Source organism: Strongylocentrotus purpuratus, unplaced genomic scaffold, assembly GCF_000002235.5.
Source record: "Strongylocentrotus purpuratus isolate Spur 01 unplaced genomic scaffold, Spur_5.0 spur5_scaffold_5, whole genome shotgun sequence".
Lineage (NCBI taxonomy): Eukaryota > Metazoa > Echinodermata > Echinoidea > Camarodonta > Strongylocentrotidae > Strongylocentrotus > Strongylocentrotus purpuratus.
The window spans coordinates 1,448,109-1,471,653 of NW_022145611.1; the positions used below are offsets into that span (position 1 = coordinate 1,448,109).

General features: G+C 38.2%; 1 protein-coding gene across 2 annotated transcripts in view; it reads right to left on the bottom strand.

The window, feature by feature from the left end:
* Window positions 1-1,126: 1,126 nt before the first annotated feature.
* Window positions 1,127-23,545, bottom strand: part of LOC584518 (protein unc-79 homolog) — a 62,637-nt gene continuing 40,218 nt past the window's right edge. For both annotated transcript variants that reach the window (XM_030998762.1, XM_030998761.1), the window contains 19 exons: window positions 23,176-23,358; window positions 22,463-22,625; window positions 19,331-19,722; window positions 17,376-17,570; window positions 16,575-16,975; window positions 16,025-16,165; window positions 15,155-15,193; window positions 14,339-14,454; window positions 13,029-13,114; window positions 12,008-12,175; window positions 11,039-11,218; window positions 10,332-10,514; window positions 9,561-9,650; window positions 8,678-8,856; window positions 6,747-6,996; window positions 5,773-5,913; window positions 5,004-5,081; window positions 2,474-2,518; window positions 1,127-1,806 (listed from right to left, as the gene is read on the bottom strand). In XM_030998762.1, the coding sequence (XP_030854622.1) occupies window positions 1,624-1,806; window positions 2,474-2,518; window positions 5,004-5,081; window positions 5,773-5,913; window positions 6,747-6,996; window positions 8,678-8,856; window positions 9,561-9,650; window positions 10,332-10,514; window positions 11,039-11,218; window positions 12,008-12,175; window positions 13,029-13,114; window positions 14,339-14,454; window positions 15,155-15,193; window positions 16,025-16,165; window positions 16,575-16,975; window positions 17,376-17,570; window positions 19,331-19,722; window positions 22,463-22,625; window positions 23,176-23,358 (3,213 nt within the window). In that variant the 3' untranslated portion in view covers window positions 1,127-1,623. The remainder of the gene's footprint in view (window positions 1,807-2,473; window positions 2,519-5,003; window positions 5,082-5,772; window positions 5,914-6,746; window positions 6,997-8,677; window positions 8,857-9,560; window positions 9,651-10,331; window positions 10,515-11,038; window positions 11,219-12,007; window positions 12,176-13,028; window positions 13,115-14,338; window positions 14,455-15,154; window positions 15,194-16,024; window positions 16,166-16,574; window positions 16,976-17,375; window positions 17,571-19,330; window positions 19,723-22,462; window positions 22,626-23,175; window positions 23,359-23,545) is intronic.

Consider the following 23,545-nt stretch of genomic DNA (forward strand, 5'->3'; position numbering starts at 1 on the left):
GTACTAATACAGACTCAAGTATAAACATTAATTTTGTTTTTTCATGGCCGATGTTCTTTCACTTTTGCAATACCACAAAATAAAGTGTACCAGACCCTCTAATTGGCTAGAATGCCTTAACCAATGTACTTACACATAACAAGCACAATAATATGAAGTTAATCTTAGATCAATGAGCTGCAACTACGATTTAGTTGGGAGATAAGCTCTGATGCACAAGCCGTGAAATTGTAATTCCAGAAAATGTTCATACAACAGTTACAGAGGAAATAATGTGCAATTGTAAAACCTATACAAAGCAGGAAAATTATGAATTCCACGTAAAGGTGATAAATACTTTTTATATTCGCTTTTAGCTTTTTGCAAATTCAGATTTTAGTCATTAATCTAAAATAGTTCAATAATTTGTAGTTAAATAAGCACTTCATATAAGAATGTAAGATATTTGTGGAATAAACTCTACGTGACCACTTAGTGTCAAATTCAGCTATTTTACAAATCACAGAGCTGTACAAGTGTGGTCATTCCACAATAATTTTTTTATTTTTTATTTCTTAAAATTTCATAGACAATTGCCTCTGCACTATTGAACTACATGTATTACAAAGTCACCAATACTTTTATATCAATACTTTTACATCAATCAATAAGAGAAGTTAACAAAATTATCAGCTTGAATCAGCAATGAAAACATTGGTAATTAATGTGCCAACATTTAACAATACTGTGGTAAAACATTATCAGCTAAATCATACAAAAATTCATTTTCAATTGATTTAGTATACTAACGATGTGCGTGATTTAACTCCCATGTCTTCAGCTTCTTAAATAAATGAACACTTATTCTTTGTTTATACCATAATCATATGCATATCATTTAATGTTTTTCAACTTTGTACTCCAAATGTCTTAACTTAAAACATGTATATAATAATAGGCATTTCTATAGCACCGTCTATCTAGAAATTCTATTCCGAGGCGCATTTATTATTATCCCAGCTTTAGCCTAGCTGCCATCACAGCGCTCCAACATTTCAAGGAATTAATTCCTGCCAGGTACCCATTTACATCACCTGGGTCGAGTGTGGCAAATGTAGATCATGTCTTGCCAAAGGACATTAGTGCCGCGGCGGGACTCGAACTGCAGACCTTGTGATCGACAGTCCGGTGATGTATCCCCACGACACCTCTACCTATATATGTCCATCTATTGATGCATCGTGTTACATATGACTTTCAAAATCAAATCACACATTAAACTACAGTGCTTTCATTATACACATACTCTTTAAACAGTATTATGAATATAATGTCATGTAATCCATCTAATTATAATGTCTTGTGAATTGTACATACAGTGAAAAGGGATCAAATAACAAGAGCTGTATCTTCAATTATACTTTAAGGATGTGATCACCATCAACCAGTAATATATTGAATCTCAGTGTGTCAAATACCAAAGTCAAAAGTCAATGAAACGGTGAAAATGGAGTGCTATATGTCATTTTCTTCAAAGAAACATCTATGTCTTGCAGAACAGCTGTAAAGAGCATGCAATAGTAAACAATATCACAATCTGTCTTTGGTTCTACCAGAGTGGTATCCAGTTCTCAGACTGGTTTCCTACACAGTGTAGAATTGAGTGGCAGCTGAAGATTGGATCTCAATCTGTCCCATTTTGAACTGTAGTCTCTTTAGCCATTTGAGTAGTGTGGTAGAATGGTAAGATGTGACCTCCCCTTTCATCAGACTTGGAGGTGGAAAGTTCTCACAGTTCTGTAGTCTCACCTGTAGGCTTCCTGGGAGCTACCATTACAAAATAGGGGAAATTTCATTGACACATTTGAACATGAGAAAGAAAATATGCCATTAAGAGAAAGTCATTCTTTGAAAATGCTTCATATGATATCTCTAGCTAAATGCAAATGTAAGAACATTTATATAAATTGATGCTAGTATTGCTCAATATAAAAAAAAACTACAAATATGAATATATTAGCATTTAAATACACATATGAAAGCTGATACAGTAATTGGTATATAATTTTTAATGGCAAGTCAAAATTCTAAGAATTATATACCAAACAAATATTTACATAATATGTAAAATATGTTTAAAATTGGTTAGAATGACTGATTTCATAAGCCTTATAATAATAATAATAATAGGTCAATTTATATATATATAGGACAGCTACTGCATGACTATACTCCACTGCACAAGGTATCATATTATTACCCCAGCTGTAGCTGAGCTGCCATAATAAGGCACTTTCTTCCTACCAGGTACCCATTTAATTCACCTGGGTGGAGAGTGGCAAATGTAGATTAATGTCTTGACAAAGGACATTAGTGTTGCAGCGGGACTCGAAACACAAACCATGCAAGACTTCATGTCTTCCCGAGTCTTTCCCAATGGGTATATTACATAAAGACAATAAATAAAATGGAAAAAATGAAATATGCAACATACCTTTGAAGGATAGCTGAACAGGATTGGAGACCACATGGGGAAGAGCTTTGGAAAATAACAAAATCATATATTGCAAAGTTATGTATGTCATAGAGGTGGTTGAACATACCCACATTGTCGCAGAACAATGACGAGGTTTTTTGTAAAAACATTATCAAATGAAAGGAGAATGTAATAGACAATAATTAATGTAGAAATTTATTTACGAGGGATAATATAAAAAGATTTATCATATGGCCATCCATATTCATTTTTATGAGACACAACAAAAATGAAATGGGCCTTGTTACATATAAAATTGTTTCTTTAACTGATTTAATATAATTCAAAATTAACCATTTACCATAAATCTCTGTGTATAAGGCGCGCTTTTTTCCCGCCGAAAAAAAGAAAAGAAAAAATTGAAAGTCTGGGGTGCTTCTTATACAGAGGTACACAAAAAATAATGAAAGTGTTGATTTATGCCTCTCCACCTGCCCTGTGCCTGGCAATGTCTCCCAGCTCAGTCATACAAGGTGTGTTGACTCACCACTCAGAAACTAGAACAACGTACACTACCTGTATGGCCGGATTTCTGTTAAGAAAATTTGTCTGTCATCTTTAAGTTTTTAAAAACGACATTGTTACTATTTACAATTACAAGCAAAAATTGGCGCCTTAAACTGCACCTCACAGTAAAATAAAGGTCCTTCCTCGCATGGGTTTTTGAACACGGACCTGGCTTGCTGCCTACAGAGTCGGCAAAAAAAAAATTTAAAAAAAAATCTTTCTGGCCCCCAAAATAGGGGTTTGTCTTATACACAGGTGCGTCTTATACACAGAGATTAATGGTAGAAATGAATTAGAATTAGTAGAATTAGTAATTATTTTTTTTTTCTAGCATATAATACTGGAAACTTGTGGAAAGTCTCTATGTGCTTCACAAATATAATACTAAAGTAAGTTAATTATTCTAATGTGAATCATATTAACAAAGAAAATGGCATAATAGAATTACGATAAACAGATTGTGGTACGAGTTAAGGTATATGAAATTGATTTCCTTTTGAAACTAAACTATTTGTGTTATGCTTCAAATAATAGTTCAAACATTTATTCATATACATGAAAAGAGTCTAACAATATCAAAGTACATACAACAAATAAAAATAACATTAACATAGTTGATTTTGAAATAAGTAATCTTAAGTTTGGTCTTAGGGGTCTGCCATTTCATAACCTTTGTTCATTGTCTTTGTAATTATTTGAGATATTACTTATGTTGTGTTCAAAAACATTATATGTGTAATGATAATAGAATAATGATAATGACAAGACTTAGTATCTGCAAAAGTCAACAGCTAAAACTTACAGTTCAAAACTTATTTATTGACAGCTAAGTAAATGTACCGCATCTTTTCAATACACATTGTATTTTAATATCTAAAGTACACATATACATCACCATACAGGCTAATGTTCATTATTAATCATATCAAATCATGATTAGATTTTTACAGATGACAGCATGAGGAAAGTCTTCCATACAGCATATATTCACACTAAGACAGAAGTCACTATATAAAAAAGCAGTATAGAGCTGATGACAGCATAAATCACATATCTTCTGCTGCACACATTAATATCCCTGTCTACATGGCTATATTTAGAAATGATGTGTTTGCCAGAAATTTTCATGAGAGCGAGTCAAGAAGAAAAACACATGTCGCTTTCAGGTTGCAGTGGAAACAGCAAGGAATGGTACTTATCATCATACCAATTTCTCCAATTAACATAAAATCTGTCAGGTAAAGCTCATTAAGCAGCTGTTGTATTTTTTTCTCAAGATTTAGAATACTTGTAAAGAGAGCAATACAAATGCTAAAAGTAGTGAGGATTATTGGAAATTTCTACATGAAATTATCATGTCATGTATCTGAAAAAGTGGAACAAGCATTGAAGACTTTAAAGTGGGGTTAGATAAATAAAGCACAGCAAAAAGATGCCTTTTTTCAAATCTTCATATAATTCAATTATTTTTCTATCTATCATTTGTGTGCAGAAAATCATAGTTCTATCAATATGGGAGCAATAATAATAAATGTTCAGCCCCTCTAGACTGCAATCCCTGCTTTCTTGAGCTATTTCCAGGGAGAACATAAAATATCCTGGTTTTCCTACTTGTCATTGAAAAATAATCTTGATTTACATAGCCCTTGATACGAAATACCATCTCTAAGCGCTTTTCAGATATTATTATCCTGATTATTATTATTATTATTATTATTTATTTGACCAATCAGAAAACATACAGTGAGTATAACAATCAGATAATACATTGATTGACATTTCATAATACATTGATAATCAGATTCATTCATGCACATGTACACCATAAGGGCATATAGCAATTACTAACACAAAGGCTTCCGTCATCCTACCAGGTCCCCATTTCTCTCCTGGGTATGGAATGGTAAATGTAGATTAGTGCCCTTACCAAAAAAACATGCAGGAAGTCATGCAGGAAGAAAAACAAAAAATAACAACTCACCTTGGCTAGAACAGAAGAGTTACATTCTTGAAGGGCTTCCATCAGACTCAAGAAATGAAGGTTCACCATGTCTGCCAACTAAGTCAAGAACAAATCACAAAAAATTGTTAGAAAGGAAAAAAGAAGGCAATAATCATATTTGAAATGGGAACCAGAAGGCAAAAAGTTGGTCCAGTGAAAGCTTAACCCCTAGATATATCACAAAGGACCGATATAAATGATCTTATATGCTAAATTTTCAGTTCTAACCTTCCTTTAAAAAACTATCAGTTTGGTAGTCCAATCAATTTACCACATAGATCATGATATTGAGAAAGTATTTCTCAAGATGGGTTCATGACTCACATGCTGGTGACAATTGCTCTGCAGTCATTTTCCAACATTAACTTAATATCCTGGATTCCTGGATCTTCAACACTGAACTAAAAACTTTCCCTAGCGCTAATCCACAACCTAATCTCAATTGGCAAACCTGACCTTAAATAATTGATGGAATGAGGCGCAGTGCAAATGTCACTGTAGCGATTAATTGTAATAAGGTTTCTCTCAAAATATTCATGGAACTCACTCCCTTCCTCTCTTTGTGAGATCGACAATCTAGAACACTTCAATTCATGCCTCAAAACTTACCTATTTCAGCACATGTGAAAATACTGACTTTATTGGAGGAGTCTGCGCCTTTAAAAGTCTTTTAAACAGAAAATGTGGCACTATATAAATGCTATGAGTCATCGTCATCATCACAAAATGGATTGAGAGATATTCTTACCACTTTAGAGTGGGAGAGAAGCTGCAGGACACCGGGGGTAACACGACTCCAGAAGTCCATGATGCTGAAGGTGGCTGATGAGTGAGCATCAGAGTTAGGAGCATTCATACACGCCATCTGCTCACAATACATTGTCCAAAGCTGTCAAAGACACACATATTTGGTTAGAAGAATGTATGAGAGAGAGAGAGAGAGAGAGAGAGAGAGACAAAATAAAAGATAATAGGCAAATGAAAAAAGGAATCACGTTTTATGCTGAAATGGTATCCCTTTGCCGCATTGTATTTCTAAGGGGTTAGTTTTACAGATGGATAAAGTTAGTACATGTAGAAACTGTAAGGGTTGTCATGTAGCAATGAAGATCAGTATACATGTAGGTTATGATTCACAGTGCAGTTGTTCAGTCAATTGGTGCCTATTGTTTGTGCCACTTGGTACTCCTAGCAAGCTTATCAAGACCACTGGTAGCACAATCCAATCTGGGCAGTTTCAACTACCCCTTTCCATCACTCGGTGCCTATTGTTTGTGCCTTGACTAGCAGGCTAACCAAGACCACTGTGTAGCACAATCCAATCTGGGCAGTTTCAACTACCCCTTTCCATCACTCGGTGCCTATTGTTTGTGCCTTGACTAGCAAGCTTACCAAGACCACTGTGTAGCACAATCCAATCTGGGCAGTTTCAACTACCCCTTTCCATCACTTGGTGCCTATTGTTTGTGCCTTGACTAGCAAGCTTACCAAGACCACTGTGTAGCACAATCCAATCTGGGCAGTTTCAACTACCCCTTCCCATCACTTGCTGCCAATTGTTTTGTTGAAAAATGTCGGTGGAAACCAAGCGACCGTGTTGAGATGCAAAAAAAGGAAGGTGTCATGGAAGTTAAATAATTTAAACGCATACAATTTGACCCGAGGTCAAGATTTTTCAAAGGATTAAGGTGCCTTAGTGAGTATCCCCATGAAGCTTATTACCTGACAGAGGATGAATGCATGGAAGAGAGATGACATATGAAGAACGGATGCCTTGGACTGCTCAGCAAAGCCTGCTAAGATGACCTGTATATGATCAGCGATGTGGTTACCAGCATCTAACGGGATGGGCTGACTGATCAGACCACTGTTTGTGAAGGATGGTGGGCAGAGGGCAGCATGGGTCAATGAACCAAGGAGTAACCAGGACAGGAGACGCACATGGGCGATGCAGTCTATGAACTCTTTAGGCCTGCAACAAGAATAAGAATCATCAAGTGGGGACCTTTAGCATACTGAGTGCGGTATACAAATGTGGTATCATATGAAAGCTGAATAAATTTTCTTTTCAATTATGTATCATAATAACTCTCATTTTGTGTATTGAAGAGGATTTTGCACAGGTAGTTGTGTTTCACTTTCTAGGAAACATACTGTAGAACTTGCTACCCTATCATCTCATACCAGGTCAGACAGGTGAGGATGGATGGATGGTAGAGTTCAGCCAGATATATCTGGATACCATCACCTCCTTCCCTGCCATAGCCTTTAGTCAGCTCATTTACCTACAATACCTAAGGATCTGTATTAAAAAAAAACTAGATGGAATTCGACTGCGCGCAGTCGAAAATGATGCCTCCGTCATAGAGCAATTTTACAAACCAAAACAGAAGAAATTTTTCGGATTCAAGTTCAATTGTAATCCATTGACAGGTTCTCAGAATATTGTGATTACAAGCAATTTCTCATATACATATATGACCCTTTGATCTTTGACCTCATGACCCTAAAATCTACTCAGTTCATTGGCTCTGCAAGATGTCCTGAGTTAAATAGTAATCCATCTGTCAGTTCTAATGAGAATGCGTTCACAAGCTATTTTTGCATACATAATGAGCCCATGATCTTTGACCTTTGACCTTATGAACCAAGAATCTACTCAGTTCATTGGCTCTGCAAGTAACATACATGACCTAATTTTGGCAGGAATCCATCAATCGGTTCTTGAGATAACGCGATCACAAGCAGTTATTGCATACATAATGTGTGCTGTGGCCTTTGACCTTTGACCTCATGACCACTAAATCTAATCAGTTCATCGGCTCTGCAAGTAACATACATGACCTAAGTTTGGCAGCAATCCATCAATCGGTTCTTGAGATAACGCGATCACAAGCTGTTTATGCATACATAATGAGCCCTGTGACCTTTGACCTTTAACCTCATGACCCCAAAATCTAATCAGTTCATTGGCTCTGCAAGATACATACATGACCAATGTTTGGCAGGAATCCATCAATCGGTTCTTCAGATAACGCAATCACAAGCTGTTTTTGCATACCTAATGAGCCCTGTGACCTTTGACCTTTGACCTCGTGACCCCAAAATCTAATCAGTTCATCGGCTCTGCAAGATACATACATGACCAAAGTTTGGCAGGAATCCATCGATCGGTTCTTCAGATAACGCGATCACAAGAACGGGACATACGTACGTACAGACGTACGTACGTACGTACGGACGGACAACCCGAAAACATAATGCCTCCGGCTGCTTCGTAACGGAGGCATAAAAATTCTGATGTTAGTTTAAGCTCTTCTAAATTGAATGTGTAGGTGGTTATTTTACCTGACTGCTAAAAAACATAAATGCTTGTAAGTAAGCAACCAGACGGCGGAAAGCTTTAGGTCCTCTCCGAGGGACCTGGTAATGAGGATTAATGCCTTACCAAAGGGCACTAGCGCATCGACTTGGTTTCGAACCTGGGTCACCGGATCACAAGACCACTGCTCTACCAACTGAGCTATCGCACCTCCTCAACTCAGTTTCAACAAAAGGAAGTTGGACTGAAGTCTTTATTTTTCCCTTTCATCCCTTACTAGGCATCCTTGCATCAAGTTGAACTGAATAAGAATACTACCTAATGTTCTTACCCTTGTTGAACAGATGAAGGTGGGTGGTAGAGCCATGGTAGATGTCTCTGTATAGCCTTTGGTCCTTCTCTACCATTAGCCTTAGTGAACTCTAGAGCAACAATTTGAGCTACTCCTGCTTTCAGCTGGCTACCCAACGTATCCTCATTCAAATTCTGAGAGCCCCCTCGTAGATTGTTCTACAAAAGATAAATAAACATACAGATTTTACACAAGTACAAATAACTATTGAAAATGTTAAGAGAACTACAGTTGTCATAAAATTATTTGCTATAGATTTATAGAATTATAGCAACAATCAGAGAGGGGTTTCAAATTGTACCCCAAAATAAGTTACATTGTAATTTCTGTTATAATTATTGCTATCAGATTTATCAATATATCATTTGCCATAAATAATGCAATACACAAGCATGAGAATTATCAACACAAAAGATTTTATTAGAATCATCATTTGTCATTTTCTTAACATTTAATCTAATATGAAGTAAGGTATTTATATAAAATACATACTTGTACAATCATTCATACTGTTTTCATTTATCTATCAAATGATTTTGTTTCCATATTTGTAATTGTCATTATGTCTATGTATTGCAAAACAAAGTATTCATGTACCATGTGAATGCAGTATTCTAATAAATACAAAAACAAATACAAAATATGATATTGCTACATTGTTAGGAGTACATGGTAAAATGTACACTGCATGTATGACAAAAATCACTTGGGGCAGTCCAGTGTTTGTTTCATTAGTCAACCAAAGTCAGGAAAGAGTTAATCTTTTTTTCTGTATTACTATTACATTACTATTGATATTAAAACATCAAAACACACCTAAATTTAGAGATAGTTAAAAAAAAACAATGATGTTCTTTCTTACCTTGACTTTAGTGAGTGTATGAAGGTCTCCAATGTATTCAGTAGCATCACTGACATACTGTCTCATGCAGTCTGTGGCTCCTGTAGAGTTCTGAAGTAGATTAATCAAACAACAGAAGGTAAGCCTTTAACATTCTTTGTACCTATGTGAAGTCAATAACATCTAGTTTAATAACATGCTTTATCACACTATATCATCAAACAGGTAGAATAATCTCTCAAAGGGTCTTATACACACTTATTTCATTCCATCTCCCAGTTGAGCTATCTGCTGGTTATGAATGTGCTTTACTCTATCAGTACGAACCGTTCACTCTAAACTTTATGATCCAACCAACCTACCCATCATTATATTATTTGCTTTTTAACTACCATTATACAAATCAAATTTGGAATAGGACAGAGCTACAGAAAATCTGTCGAACTTAAAACAACAACAAACTCAACAAATGCCTGCAATATTGTAGTAATTAAGTAACTATCCAATCACCAACCGATTCACAGATTGACGGAGATGAGAACAATGGTTGTGTGACTTTCAAATGCCATAGAGAGAAAAAAGAAGAACCTAAGGTCAATTACAATAGGTCTGGGACCCCCATTATAAAAAGATGGAAGTTTAGTATACTTGCCCAGCTCAGACCAGTATGCTCTATCCAATTTCAGAAACGTATCACAGGGTGTGCCCCAGGGGAGTATACTATCACCTCTATCGTTCTCCAAAATTATTAAACAGTTGACTACAGCATTTCCGTGTTTCCGCTTGACTTACCATTGCCATGTCAACCTCAATATCAGCCTCCATATGACCAAAGTCACTCATCTTGCCTCCCGCGTCCATCACAACAAACTGGACTAGTTGGATCAGGTTGATGTCTGGAAGGTTGGTCTTAAACTTCAGAGCCTGGACCAGTTCTAGAGTGACCACTCTGGCAAATGACTGCTTCTCTCTCTCCTTTAAAGCAGAGAAAAAGAAAAAGAGGAGAAAACAAATTAGCTTATGAGACATCCTGAACGACGGTGTACTGTTTGCAAGGTAACCGTTACCACCATCATCACAATTAACACAATTATATATTGACTGTAAGGGGTAAACAAGGTTTGTCAAGGATTATCTTGGTAAAAATGATTTAATCACGATTTAATAAATATAAACTATGTGGGAGTAAATGCAAATAGGGGCACACATGTACATGTAAATAATACAAATTAAAAAAAAAGAAATATTCTGTTATTAATTGTCACAAGACTGGAATCCCACTTGTTGAAAGGTTCAAACATTAGAAAAGCAAGCAAGAACAAAACAATTGGACATGAGACAGAGAGAGAGAGATTAAGAAGAGGAAATGAGAGGTGAGAAAAGAGAAAGAAAGAAAGACCAAAAGAGAAGACACGCAAGGAAAATGAGAAAACAAAAGAGCATGAAAATGAGCGGGGGAGGGAGGGATAGAGTGAGAAGGGGAGCAAGACATCCATTACCTTTGCAAAGATCCTATTACAGAGGGTACAGATCTCTAGTAGATGAGTGAGCTTAAAGCGAGCTCTGACTATGGCAAAGCTCATGAGTTTGCCCATTGGGTCTAGCAAGGTTTGTAGACTCTTGGTGGCTGGGCTACGTAGAAGCACCTCAAAGATCCGGAACAGATCGTTCACATCACACTGTCAATAGAGTATACAGAAAAAGATAAATGTCCAGTAAGTCATATCATACAGTGCATACAGTCTCCAGTGTTGCTATTCCTTAAAGTCCTCTAGAAATCGTTCTTTGTGACTTTACTTTGCACCATTTAGATCAAGTCAAGTCGTTATAAATCATGGAAGGGAGAAGTTGCTACGATCCACAACCCTTTCCAGGACAGTGTAAGAAGATGAGATAAACATACAATAGTACAATGTAGATAATCATGTTACTTTAATATGTTATAACAAAATTTGACATAGTAATAATGACAAAAATGAATTCACAACTTGTATAATAAACTGGAGGTCTCTCTCTGCACTTAAAAAGGTAAATATTACTTAACCAAAATTGTTTTTAATTTCGGTATACTTAAGGACCATTCTTACATAAAACCCTTCTCAGTGTCAGTGCCATATCAGTGCCATTGCCAGACTATTTTAAGCGGGGGGAGGTGGACCTATTTACAGACTTAAAGAAATAACAATTGTAGCATTTTGAGATATGCCTATAGATGTCCATATTTTTCCTAATTGGCAAGAAAAATAAACAACTAAACTCAGTTTTTCAGATTTGCTGACAGCCTACAAAATTTGTGTTTTAATGGGGGTGTCACCCCCCCCCCCCCACCCCCTGACACCCCCTCTAGCAATGCCACTGCTCAGCATGATCCAATCTGGATCATATTTCAACTGGGTTGCTATTGAAACCTTGATCATGGTGGCTTCATTCAAAGTGATTATTTTGGGTGTGTGTATCTCTCAACTCACATTTTCTGGCATGGAAGTGACAAGTTTTCTGAAGAAGGTATCAAAGAGGGGTACCAGGTTCCCCCATGCCGTGGAGCCTTCGATGGGCAGGGAATCCATGTAGTTTGCCATATTCATCAACACCAGCATGGTACGCAGAGGAGGCAGGTTGCGTTTATCATTCAGACCCTGATCATGTGCAGTACACAGACAAATATAGGACCATGGTGATATAATGCAGTTCAAGTCAATTCAAATAATTTGATTTCCACAACTCAATCAAAACATGAAAAAAAAAGCTGACATAATATTCAGTAATATCAAATGACATTTGCAATATATAACAGAAAAGAAAACTTTTATTACAAAATGAGACTACTTATACAATATTGAAAGTCGATAGGTAATCAAAGCATTTTTTTTTAATATAAGCTTTAAAATATCATAAATTAAGTTAAATTTTAAAGGAAAAGAGAAATCCACTAAAAAGCAGAGCTTGTATTTGTGTAAATTACTCAATAGAGGTACTTTGGACAAAATAAAAAGATTGACCACTTCAATACAGACAAATAAATCGGAGGGGTTGTTAAGAGAATACTCATGACGGTGGTTTAGCCCAATATCAAGTAGTGTATGAATTTATTAGTAAACTGTCACAACACAAATTAAATAAGCGAGGACCTCATAGAGAGAGAGATAGACAGGGAGATAGACAGAAAGAGAGAGAGAGAAAGAGAGAAGGAGAGAGAGAGAGAGAGACAGACAGACAGAAAACAAGGGAAAGAGAGAGCAAGAGATAGAAAGGGGGAGAGAGACAGGCAGAAAACAAGGGAAAGAGAGAGCAAGAGAGAGAAAGGGAGAGAGCGAGATATATAGACAAAAAAGATAGAGAGAGAAAGAGAGAGAGAAAGAAAGGGAGAGAGAGAGAAAGGGAGAGGGAGAGAGAGAGAGAAAGGAAGAGAGAGAGAGAGAGAGAGAGAGAGAATATAAACCTGTGAGAAAAGGCAATAGATTGTGAAAAGAGATAAAGTAAGATACAAACCTCCAGAAGATGTATGATAGCATCAGTAGGGTTGAGTTCAGTAAAATCTTGTAGAGCTGAAGCCATGGTAGGTAAGAATGTGTGATCTAAAATAAGGAATGAGAAAATCAAACAAAACTTGAATAGGTACCATACTGAACGGGTGAAAGCACTCAAACAAGATCATCTATAGCAGGTGATGATTTCCGTCTGTACCATATTCATGAATGAAAGCTATCAAATAGACAAAATTGTCATCTGGATAACACTGTGCAGCTATAGTGACAAAGCAAGGTTGGAGAGCCAGGCAAGGGCAATATCTGACACAAGATGGAGTTATTAAGTGAAAATCAGCTTTGTATTTATGCCTTCAGATATGTAAAACAATACCGATGATGGAATGAAATTTGGAAATAGATAAATGAATGCAAAAAAAGTCTTCATCACACCTGATCCAATAAAAGCATGTGGATAGAATTTTATAGAAATTTTCCCAGATGAGGTAAAGCCCATAGCATCGATCTTGTTGTAATGAAGCAAATTGATGAAAACATCTGTAAAGTAGTAAATTGTTTCCTACCAATACCCCGAATAAGCCATGTGAGTGCATAATGGTTAGCAGCCATGTGTTACAATGGACAAAAATGTAGTTATGATTAAAAATTGTTAAGAAGCAGAGGGTTGGGAGATCAAATTGATGTAGATTGTCACAAAATAATAAAATTAAGGAAGACGCTTCTCCATGCAAGGATGCCCCCCCCCCCACAAAAAACACACCCTCAAGCATATTTTTTTTTTGAGCCAGAAGGGGAATAACTGTGTGTGAGGCTATATGAGTTAACACCCTTCTGGTTCTCAGCAGATGATGATGTATGTATAATGACTGAATAACTGTGTGTGAGGCTATATAAATTAACACCCTTCTGGTTCTCAGCAGATGATGATGTATGTATAATGACTGAATAACTGTGTGTGAGGCTATATGAGTTAACACCCTTCTGGTTCTCAGCAGATGATGATGTATGTATAATGACTGAATAACTGTGTGTGAGGCTATATGAGTTAACACCCTTCTGGTTCTCAGCAGATGATGATGTATGTATAATGACTGAATAACTGTGTGTGAGGCTATATGAGTTAACACCCTTCTGGTTCTCAGCAGATGATGATGTATGTATAATGACTGAATAACTGTGTGTGAGGCTATATGAGTTAACACCCTTCTGGTTCTCAGCAGATGATGGTGTATGTATAATGACTGAATAACTGTGTGTGAGGCTATATGAGTTAACACCCTTCTGGCTCTCAGCAGATGATGATGTATGACTGACCTTCAATCTTGCTGAGGAAGAGTTGAGGGAAAACCCCGTTTGGAGCAAGCTGATGGAGGGTACAACGAAGGAACTGTTTAGCCACAGTACAACAATGACCAGGTGGGCAGCCAATACTAAGGGGTAGAGGAAGAAATGACATTTGGATAAGCCAAAGATTTAGCATATAGAAAATTCTTTGAATAATGGGGACAAAGCACTTCCCTGAGTTGTTTTTCGATAACTAAAACAAGCAACTTATTTGTGCATGTTGTTATATTGATGACCATACACCAGTTTGTTAAATTCATGAAAATAAAATATGTATGAAAAGGAACAACATAGTCTTTTTTAGAGATAAAATCATGCTCAGAATACCGCCCAAGATATTATAGCTTATAATCTTATTATCTCAATAAATTAGAGATTAGAGATTAGAGTGCTACATCATAAGTAAATTGATTCATGAACTTATGGCAAGTAATTCTAAATGTTTTAGGCTTCATGAAGTTATTAGAATTGAATTAAAATATGTTTGTCTTTATGCAAGTGCAAAGGTCTATTCTTGATTCTATCTGAGTTCCAAACTAACTCACTTCTAACTGTTAACACACTCTAGTTAACACTAAACATTTCACTTAAAACTTGATCTAGATCATCATACAAGTATAATGTGTATTTAATTTACTTGAATGAGGTCTCAGCAACACTGCACTATTTGGGAACCACGTCTACCTCACAGATTCAAGCTGAATTCTAAAGGTACGGTAGTGCATTGGCAATATATTGTATACAGAGGATGAATAGTTGGAAGTAGAGGAGTTGATTGATTCTTACCTTTCACTCTGCCAAGGGTAGAATGTAGCAGAGGCAACCCTGTGTGATAGCATAAACAAAATGGTGAGTCTACCATGTATACACCAAACATTCTTTGGATGCACAACCTAGTCAATTGGTCTCTATCTGTCTGTCTTGAATACATCATTGAATTCATTCTCAATAGAATGTAATGATTATAGTCTAATCAAATTCCACTCTGATATTACTACATCATCATTGAACTTTCTTCAGAAGACTCTACATCATAATTTATATCTGATAAGCCTTTGTGCCACAGCTGGTGTTAAACAGAGTGAAGTGTTAGACTTGAAACCATTGCCTATGGGAATCAGGTGGTCACTGTAGTAAGCCTATGGGAGTGAGAGATTGCAGTAGTCAGTAGGTTAATAACCATACTGAGAAAAGAAAGAAAGAAGTTAATGAGAAAGCAGTAAAAATAATAGAGAGTGCGAAGGGGGCATGCAGGGAGAGGGATGAAGAGCAAGCAGTGGAGAAGAGGAGAGAGGGAGAGAGAGAGGGATGGAGAGAGAGGGGAGAGGGAAGGAGAGAGAGAGGGAAGAGGGAAGGAGAGAGAGAGGGGAGGGGGAGAGGGGGAGAGAGAGGGATGGAGAGAGAGAGAGGGGAGAGGGAAGGAGAGAGAGAGGGGAGAGAGAGAGAAGGGAGAGGGAAGGAGAGAGAGAGGGGAGGGGGAGAGGAGGAGAGAGAGGGATTGAGAGAGAGAGAGAGAGAGAGGGGAGGGGGAGAGGGGGAGAGAGAGAGGGGAGAGAGATGGGGAGAGGGAAGGAGAGAGAGAGAGAGAGAGAGAGAGAGAGAGAGGGGAAGAGGGAGATGGAGAAGTGGAGAGGATGAGGGACTAGAGAGACTCACCTGCCAACGACCTGCAGCATCTCCAGTAGGAGAGGTGCAGCTAACTCTGGATCCCGATGGACAAAGGTTGATAGGACTACTATGGCCAAGGAAATTGTATCATCATCATATTCCTCAAGGAGAGCACCACAATCAGTGCACCTGTATGGAGATGAACAGTATTTTCAGTGATACTCAAAGGAAATTTTTGTGAATCAGTTTTTTAGTCATAATGAATTGCATGCAAGTATATATATAAGGTGTCCCTTGTATGCTAAACATAAGTTTACCCAGTGTATTCAGAATACATAATGAGCTTTAATTCACATAAATAAGAGGTTATGTGTGACACACACAAAAACAAAAGAAAAACTAGCAAAAATCCTATTTAAAAAAAATTACTTTGACTTTTTACCTTTTTTCAGCTACACTTATCTCAAGTTTAAAGCTCAGGCAGCTATGTTTTTGTCATCATCTGGTTTAAAGATGTCTAATAACTGTATTATGGTTTATTACTCCCTCCACAAATAAATAGTGGATGAAAAAGTAATGATTAAAAGTAATAGCTTACTTGGTTAGAGCCATAAAGTTTTTATCTTCATGATAGCGTCTGATAGCTGAGTACACACTGCTTCTCTTCTCAGGAGACTTCTGGGCTTGTTCCTTCAGCTTTTGAGACCTCTTCTTATTCTTATCCCCTCCTCTTCCTCTACCATCTGGTGAATCCCCCGGTAGGTCAAACTGCACTCCATCCCCTCCCCCTACCGATGGGGAGTTCTCCCCACTGCCTTGATTTGCAGAGGACATGATGGTGGCCACGCCCATCTTGCGGCGTTTTTTGGTGCGGAACTTTGGTTGGATGGTTTTGGGTTTGGCCTCAGCGACGGTAGCAGACTGGAGAGTGGCAGCTTGCATGACTTGAGGCTCGACTGTGAGGCTCTGAACCGTGGCTGACTCTAATTCTGTCACAAGCTGCCATTTAAGATTTCAGTAAAAAAAAACATCTTGAAATACACCGGATCTTATTTGTACTTCATTCTAGGTTTCAACCTTGACTCCTGTCCTTTGTATTAAAAAGAATATTACTAAGAAATAAAATGCAGTTCCCGCAAATTGTTTACTGTGGCAATGATTTATGATGAATATCTATCTCTCACTACACAGTTGACTAATAATAACTTTTTATTACACAGCGGCTTACCAGTTAAAATTTTAATGGTCAAAGTGCTTTCAGTATAAATGATGAGTACATATGCAAAATTATTTTGATGTGCAGAACCAGTTAACAATATGAATTGACAGAAAATTGAGAGAAATCACACAAAGGAATAAAAAGTGAGCCTTAGAGGAGTAGAAGATCCAGAGTCTGTACCTGAGCTGCGGTGTGTGTAAACGTCTCAGGCTGTTCCGCTACAAAGGTAGGAGTAGCTTTCATAGATTCCTCAGCCATGAATGTAGCAGTGGCTTTCATGGGTTCTGCCACTGAGTCCAATGTCTGTAGAGGTTCTATCATATCAAAGCCTTCTAGTAACTCAAGCTCGGGTTCAGGCTCTTCTTCCTCTTCAACCTAGGTCAGATTTAACATTGAGGTTTCAATCAAGACAGGTTCCATGGGAGAATACGATAAATACCCTTTGATAATGATCGGGAGTTCATTTCTTACTTGTCCTTTGCATCTAATAAAATTGTTAACTTAAAGCCAGTGGCAATTAGAACTGAGGCTCTGGAACAAAAGAACACTTTTGGGACTTGTTTTTATAAAGAGTTGTGGTAGAATTTTGTATTGCCAAATGTGTAGTGGGGATGTGTCTATGAATGCATCAACAAAGTAATTGAATGAGGTACTTGATTGCTTGGTGATTTACAGCACTAACCAGTTAAGTGTGAAATTAAATGGTTTTAAACACATATGGATAATCAACAAATCTTCACAAACTATCTGTTTGGTTGAGGCCAGAAGGTCACTATCTCTGTGTAAACGATACAAGTTAATACCCTTCTGGCTCCAAGCAATTTTTTCGTTATAAAGTCACCAAGCATATATGATTAAAAACATTAGTATTAAAAAACGTTTGAAATATATCAGTTACACCACCAAACTGACCCCATTACGACTCTAAACCGACCGACCCTTTGTATTAGGGGCATTGCCAATATTTGTTTGGTCTGTTATTGGTCTGTTATTGGTCTGCTGTTAGTGTCTTTGGTGTAACTAGGGTAAAAAACATGTTTAATGATAATGAAAGACACTGTACATTAAACCTGATAACTGATACAAAACAATTAAAAAACATCAGCAAACTAGATGGAACTTCGACTGCGCGCAGTCGAAATGATGCCTCCGTCATAGAGCAATTTTACAAACCAAAACAGAAGAAATTGTTCAAATTCAAGTTCAATTGTAATCCATTAACAGGTTCTCAGAATATCGTGATTACAAGCAATTTCTCATATACATATATGACCCTTTGATCTTTGACCACATGACCCTAACATCTACTCAGTTCATTGGCTCTGCAAGATGTTCCGAGTTAAATAGTAATCCATCTGTCAGTTCTAATGAGAATGCGTTCACAAGCTATTTTTGCATACATAATGAGCCCATGACCTTTGACCTTTGACCTCATGACCCAAGAATCTACTCAGTTCATTGGCTCTGCAAGATACATACATGATCTAAGTTTGGGAGGAATCCAACAATCTATTCTAATGATAATGCGATCACAAGCTATTTTTGCATGCATAATGAGCCGCATGACCTTTGACCTAGACCTCATGACCCCAAAATTTAATCAGTTCATCGGCTCTGCAAATAACATACATGACCTAAGTTTAGCAGGAATCCATCAATCGGTTCTTGAGATAACGCGATCACGAGCTGTTTCAGCATACATAATGAGCCCTGTGACCTTTGACCTTTGACCTCGTGACCCCAAAATCTAATCAGTTCATCGTCTCTGCAAGGTACATACATGACCTAAGTTTGGCAGGAATCCATCGATCGGTTCTTCAGATAACGCGATCACGAGCTGTTTTTGCATACATAATGAGCCCTGTGACCTTTGACCTTTAACCTCGTGACCCCAAAATCTAATCAGTTCATCGGCTCTGCAAGATACATACATGACCAAAGTTTGGCAGGAATCCATCAATCGGTTCTTCAGATAACGCGATCACGAGAACGGGACGTACGGACGGACGGACGTACGTACGGACGGACGGACAACCCGAAAACATAATGCCTCCGGCTACTTCGTAACGGAGGCATAAAAAACAAACAACTGAATAAAAGAATTGGATGGACGTGCGAGTGTGTTTTGTTCCTACCTCTAGGATAGTGGATGCCACAAAGTTCCTGCTGGAAGAGTTGATGGGTAGATTGATAACCTCATCCTCTGAGACAAAGAGCATCTCAGGCTCCAGCTCCAGCTCCTGGTGCTGGGGTACACGAGGATCCTCCTTGGTCACAGCGACTCCACCTCCGCCACCCATACCCCGCCCACCTCCCCCTCCACTGCTGATGGTGGTGATGACTTGACCAGGGGTAATGAACTCTACCCTAGGGGTGGGAGAGGAGGGTGTATCACCAGGGGGGCTGCCTGGATCAGTGGTCTTGGTGGTGGTGGTGGTGGTAGCGGTGAGGAGGGGGGTGTTGGGACCAACGGATGAGATGGAACCCAGTTCTTCGCTGATGTCATCCTCTCGAGGAAGACTTGACTCTGCAAATGATACAAGTAAAGAATATTACAGGATACAAAGAAGTACATGTACTAAAAAACATACAATATAATACTCCCTGGTGGAAAAATGAAACGAATATCAGATTTTTTTAAAAGGGGCTAATTCCATACTTCATCCAATTATTATTTTTTCCTTCAAATCGCTACACAAATTGGTCAAATGTTAATCAAACTAGAAATATCGCAATCTGTATTGCCGCGCAATGCGAATGTATCCCCCGGCAGTGGCAGCGATTTTGTGTTATCCTTATGTGGAAGGAGGGACAAAGATTCCCTCTCCTCTTTGTGAAACAAAAGGATGACGTAGAGATTGCCGCAAGTGGCTCAGACTATTGTCAAGACTAGGAGCAGCATCACCAAAACAATAGGTGTGTAGATCAGATTATGATGCATATTTATAGAAAATTTGAAAGAAATGTGATTTGCATAGCGACACAAGATATTCCTTTAAATATGACCTTTGACCCTATAAGAGATGGAATACTGGGGGGTAGCAGCACCAAATTTGTGGAGGTCTAGAGTAAACTATAATGAACCTTAATACAAATTTGAAAGAAATCTGTTAAGAAATGTGAGTGCACACAAAACATCTATCAAAATATGGCCTTTGACCCTATAAAAGACGGAACACTGGGGGCAGCATCATCAAAATCTATAGGCTTGTAGATTCTACCAAGATACACCTGCGGTCAAAATTTGAACAAAATCCCTTTAGAAATGTGGCATATAGAGCGCACACAAACCATCCACAAAAATATAGCCTTGTACCCTATAGAAGAAGGAACACTGGGGGCAGCATCACCAAAAGTTATAGGTATGTAGATTATACCAGGATACACCTCCATACAAAATTTGAAAGAAATCCGTCAAGAACTGTGGCAGTTAGAGCGCACACTAGAGTGCACACAAGACATCTATCAAAATATGGCCTTTGACCCTATAAAAGACGGAACACTGGGGGCAGCATCATCAAAATCTATAGGCTTGTAGATTCTACCAAGATACACCTGCGGTCAAAATTTGAACAAAATCCCTTTAGAAATGTGGCATATAGAGCGCACACAAACCATCCACAAAAATATAGCCTTGTACCCTATAGAAGAAGGAACACTGGGGGCAGCATCACCAAAAGTTATAGGTATGTAGATTATACCAGGATACACCTCCATACAAAATTTGAAAGAAATCCGTCAAGAACTGTGGCAGTTAGAGCGCACACTAGAGTGCACACAAGACATCTATCAAAATATGACCTTTGACCCTATAAAAGACGGAACATTGGAGGCAGCATCACTAAAATCTATAGGCTTGTAGATTCTACCAAGATACACCTGCGGTCAAAATTTGAACAAAATCCCTTTAGAAATGTGGCATATAGAGCGCACACAAACCATCCACAAAAATATAGCCTTGTACCCTATAGAAGAAGGAACACTGGGGGCAGCATCACCAAAAGTTATAGGTATGTAGATTATACCAGGATACACCTCCATACAAAATTTGAAAGAAATCCGTCAAGAACTGTGGCAGTTAGAGCGCACACTAGAGTGCACACAAGACATCTATCAAAATATGGCCTTTGACCCTATAAAAGACGGAACACTGGGGGCAGCATCATCAAAATCTATAGGCTTGTAGATTCTACCAAGATACACCTGCGTTCAAAATTTGAACAAAATCCCTTTAGAAATGTGGCATATAGAGCGCACACAAACCATCCACAAAAATATAGCCTTGTACCCTATAGAAGAAGGAACACTGGGGGCAGCATCACCAAAAGTTATAGGTATGTAGATTATACCAGGATACACCTCCATACAAAATTTGAAAGAAATCCGTCAAGAACTGTGGCAGTTAGAGCGCACACTAGAGTGCACACAAGACATCTATCAAAATATGACCTTTGACCCTATAAAAGACGGAACATTGGAGGCAGCATCACTAAAATCTATAGGCTTGTAGATTATACCAAGATACACCTTCGTTCAAAATTTGAACAAAATCCCTTTAAAAATGTGGCCTTTAGAGCGCACAAAAACCATCCACAAAAATATGGCCTTGTACCCTATAGAAGACGGAACACTGGGGGCAGCATCACCAAAAGTTATAGGTATGTAGATTATACCAGGATACACCTCCATACAAAATTTGAAAGAAATCCATCAAGAAATGTGGCAGTGAGAGCGCACACAAGAATATGACGCGGCGGCGGACGCGGCGGCGGCGGCGGCGGCGGCGGCGCGGCGGCGGCGTAACGCTGCTGAATCCAAAGTACCCCACCAGCATACTGCCGGGGGATACAATAAATACAACATCACATGTATATTATATGAATATTTTACAACCCAATGCATGTTTGCCCTCGGATAGGATGTTGATATGCAGCTTGAGTGTGTAGGATAGTTACCATCTATCCATGCAAACCCATTGGATCGTTTATTTTGGTGCAATATGCTTTGGCTATGTATGGACTCCAGCCCACGTTATCTCAGGCATCATATTCAATGGGACAAGAAAAGGGAGTATCCTCGATGCAGTGATACCCTTGCACATCCCAACAGTTTTTACTGGAAAAGAAACCTAGGGGTTTTAGCACTATCATGTAGAGTTCACTTTGCCCTTCCTACATTTTTAGACACTGGTATTACTAATTATCAAAATTCAAATAGGTAAACAAAGAAGTTTGCCAATATAGAGTTAAGGATGATTTTTGATTTACCTGATTTGTTTTTGTTGGGGAGGGTAGCACCCCAGATGTCCTCTGGTTGTGGTGGTTCGGGTCTCTTGGGCTTACAGATATGACGCTGTGCCTCCAAGACATTCATAGTGATCCGAACCAAAGCCTTCAGTGTTGTCTTCAACTCGGCTTGGTCAATGGAATACTGGGAGAATCATGACAGGGAAAAAGTTGGAGAAGGTGTAACATTCAGATAAAGAGGTTTGGAGAAGGAGAGAGAAGGGGAGTGAGAGAGAGAGAGAGAGAGAGAGAGAGAGAGAGAGAGAGAGAGAAAGAGAGAAAAGGTGAGAGAGAGAGAGACAGAGAGAGAAAGAGAGAGACAGAGAAAAAAGGTGAGAGTGAAAGAGTGAGAGAGAGAAGGTGCTCAATTCAATTCATTATATTTATTCATAGAGAACAATTAGCCTCAATTCTTTTTGCAATACATTTACTTACATTTGCCCCACTTGATCGAGGTGTAGTATCTAGGTACTGGTAGAAAGTCATTCCTTGAATGATATAGTGCCTTATCACGGCTGCTACACTGAGACTACACAATAATCCAAAGCTCATTAAAGTACAGAGAGATATTATATTTGACATGTGCTTTACAAGAACTGGATTATTATTATGATAAATGACAAGTTAGTGATTGATCAACTGCCACAGCCCATTCTGTTGATATTGACCATGGCAATCTTGATCCTAGCTCTTACCTTGTAGAGCACGATGAGTAGAGACATGAACCAGGAGTGCCTGCAGTGAGGTTCAAGGAACCATAGGGAGTAGTCTGGAGGATGTGAGTCTTGAGAGCACTTCTGAGGTGAAGGGCAGTACTGCAGGAGACTCAACACCATAGGTAACACCATGTTACCAACCTTGACATTGTGATCTAGCATCTGATGGGTTCGAGAACACAAATATATAAACTTGGAGACTAAAATAAACACAAAACTCTTGTAAAGTATTTGTAATGCTTTAACTATTTGAAAAAAAACTTGAAAGCATCAAGGAAAGTGATGACATTGAAGGCCAATTCAGATATACAGTAGTTGGTAAACTGCTTAACCCTCTTCCCCATCCAGA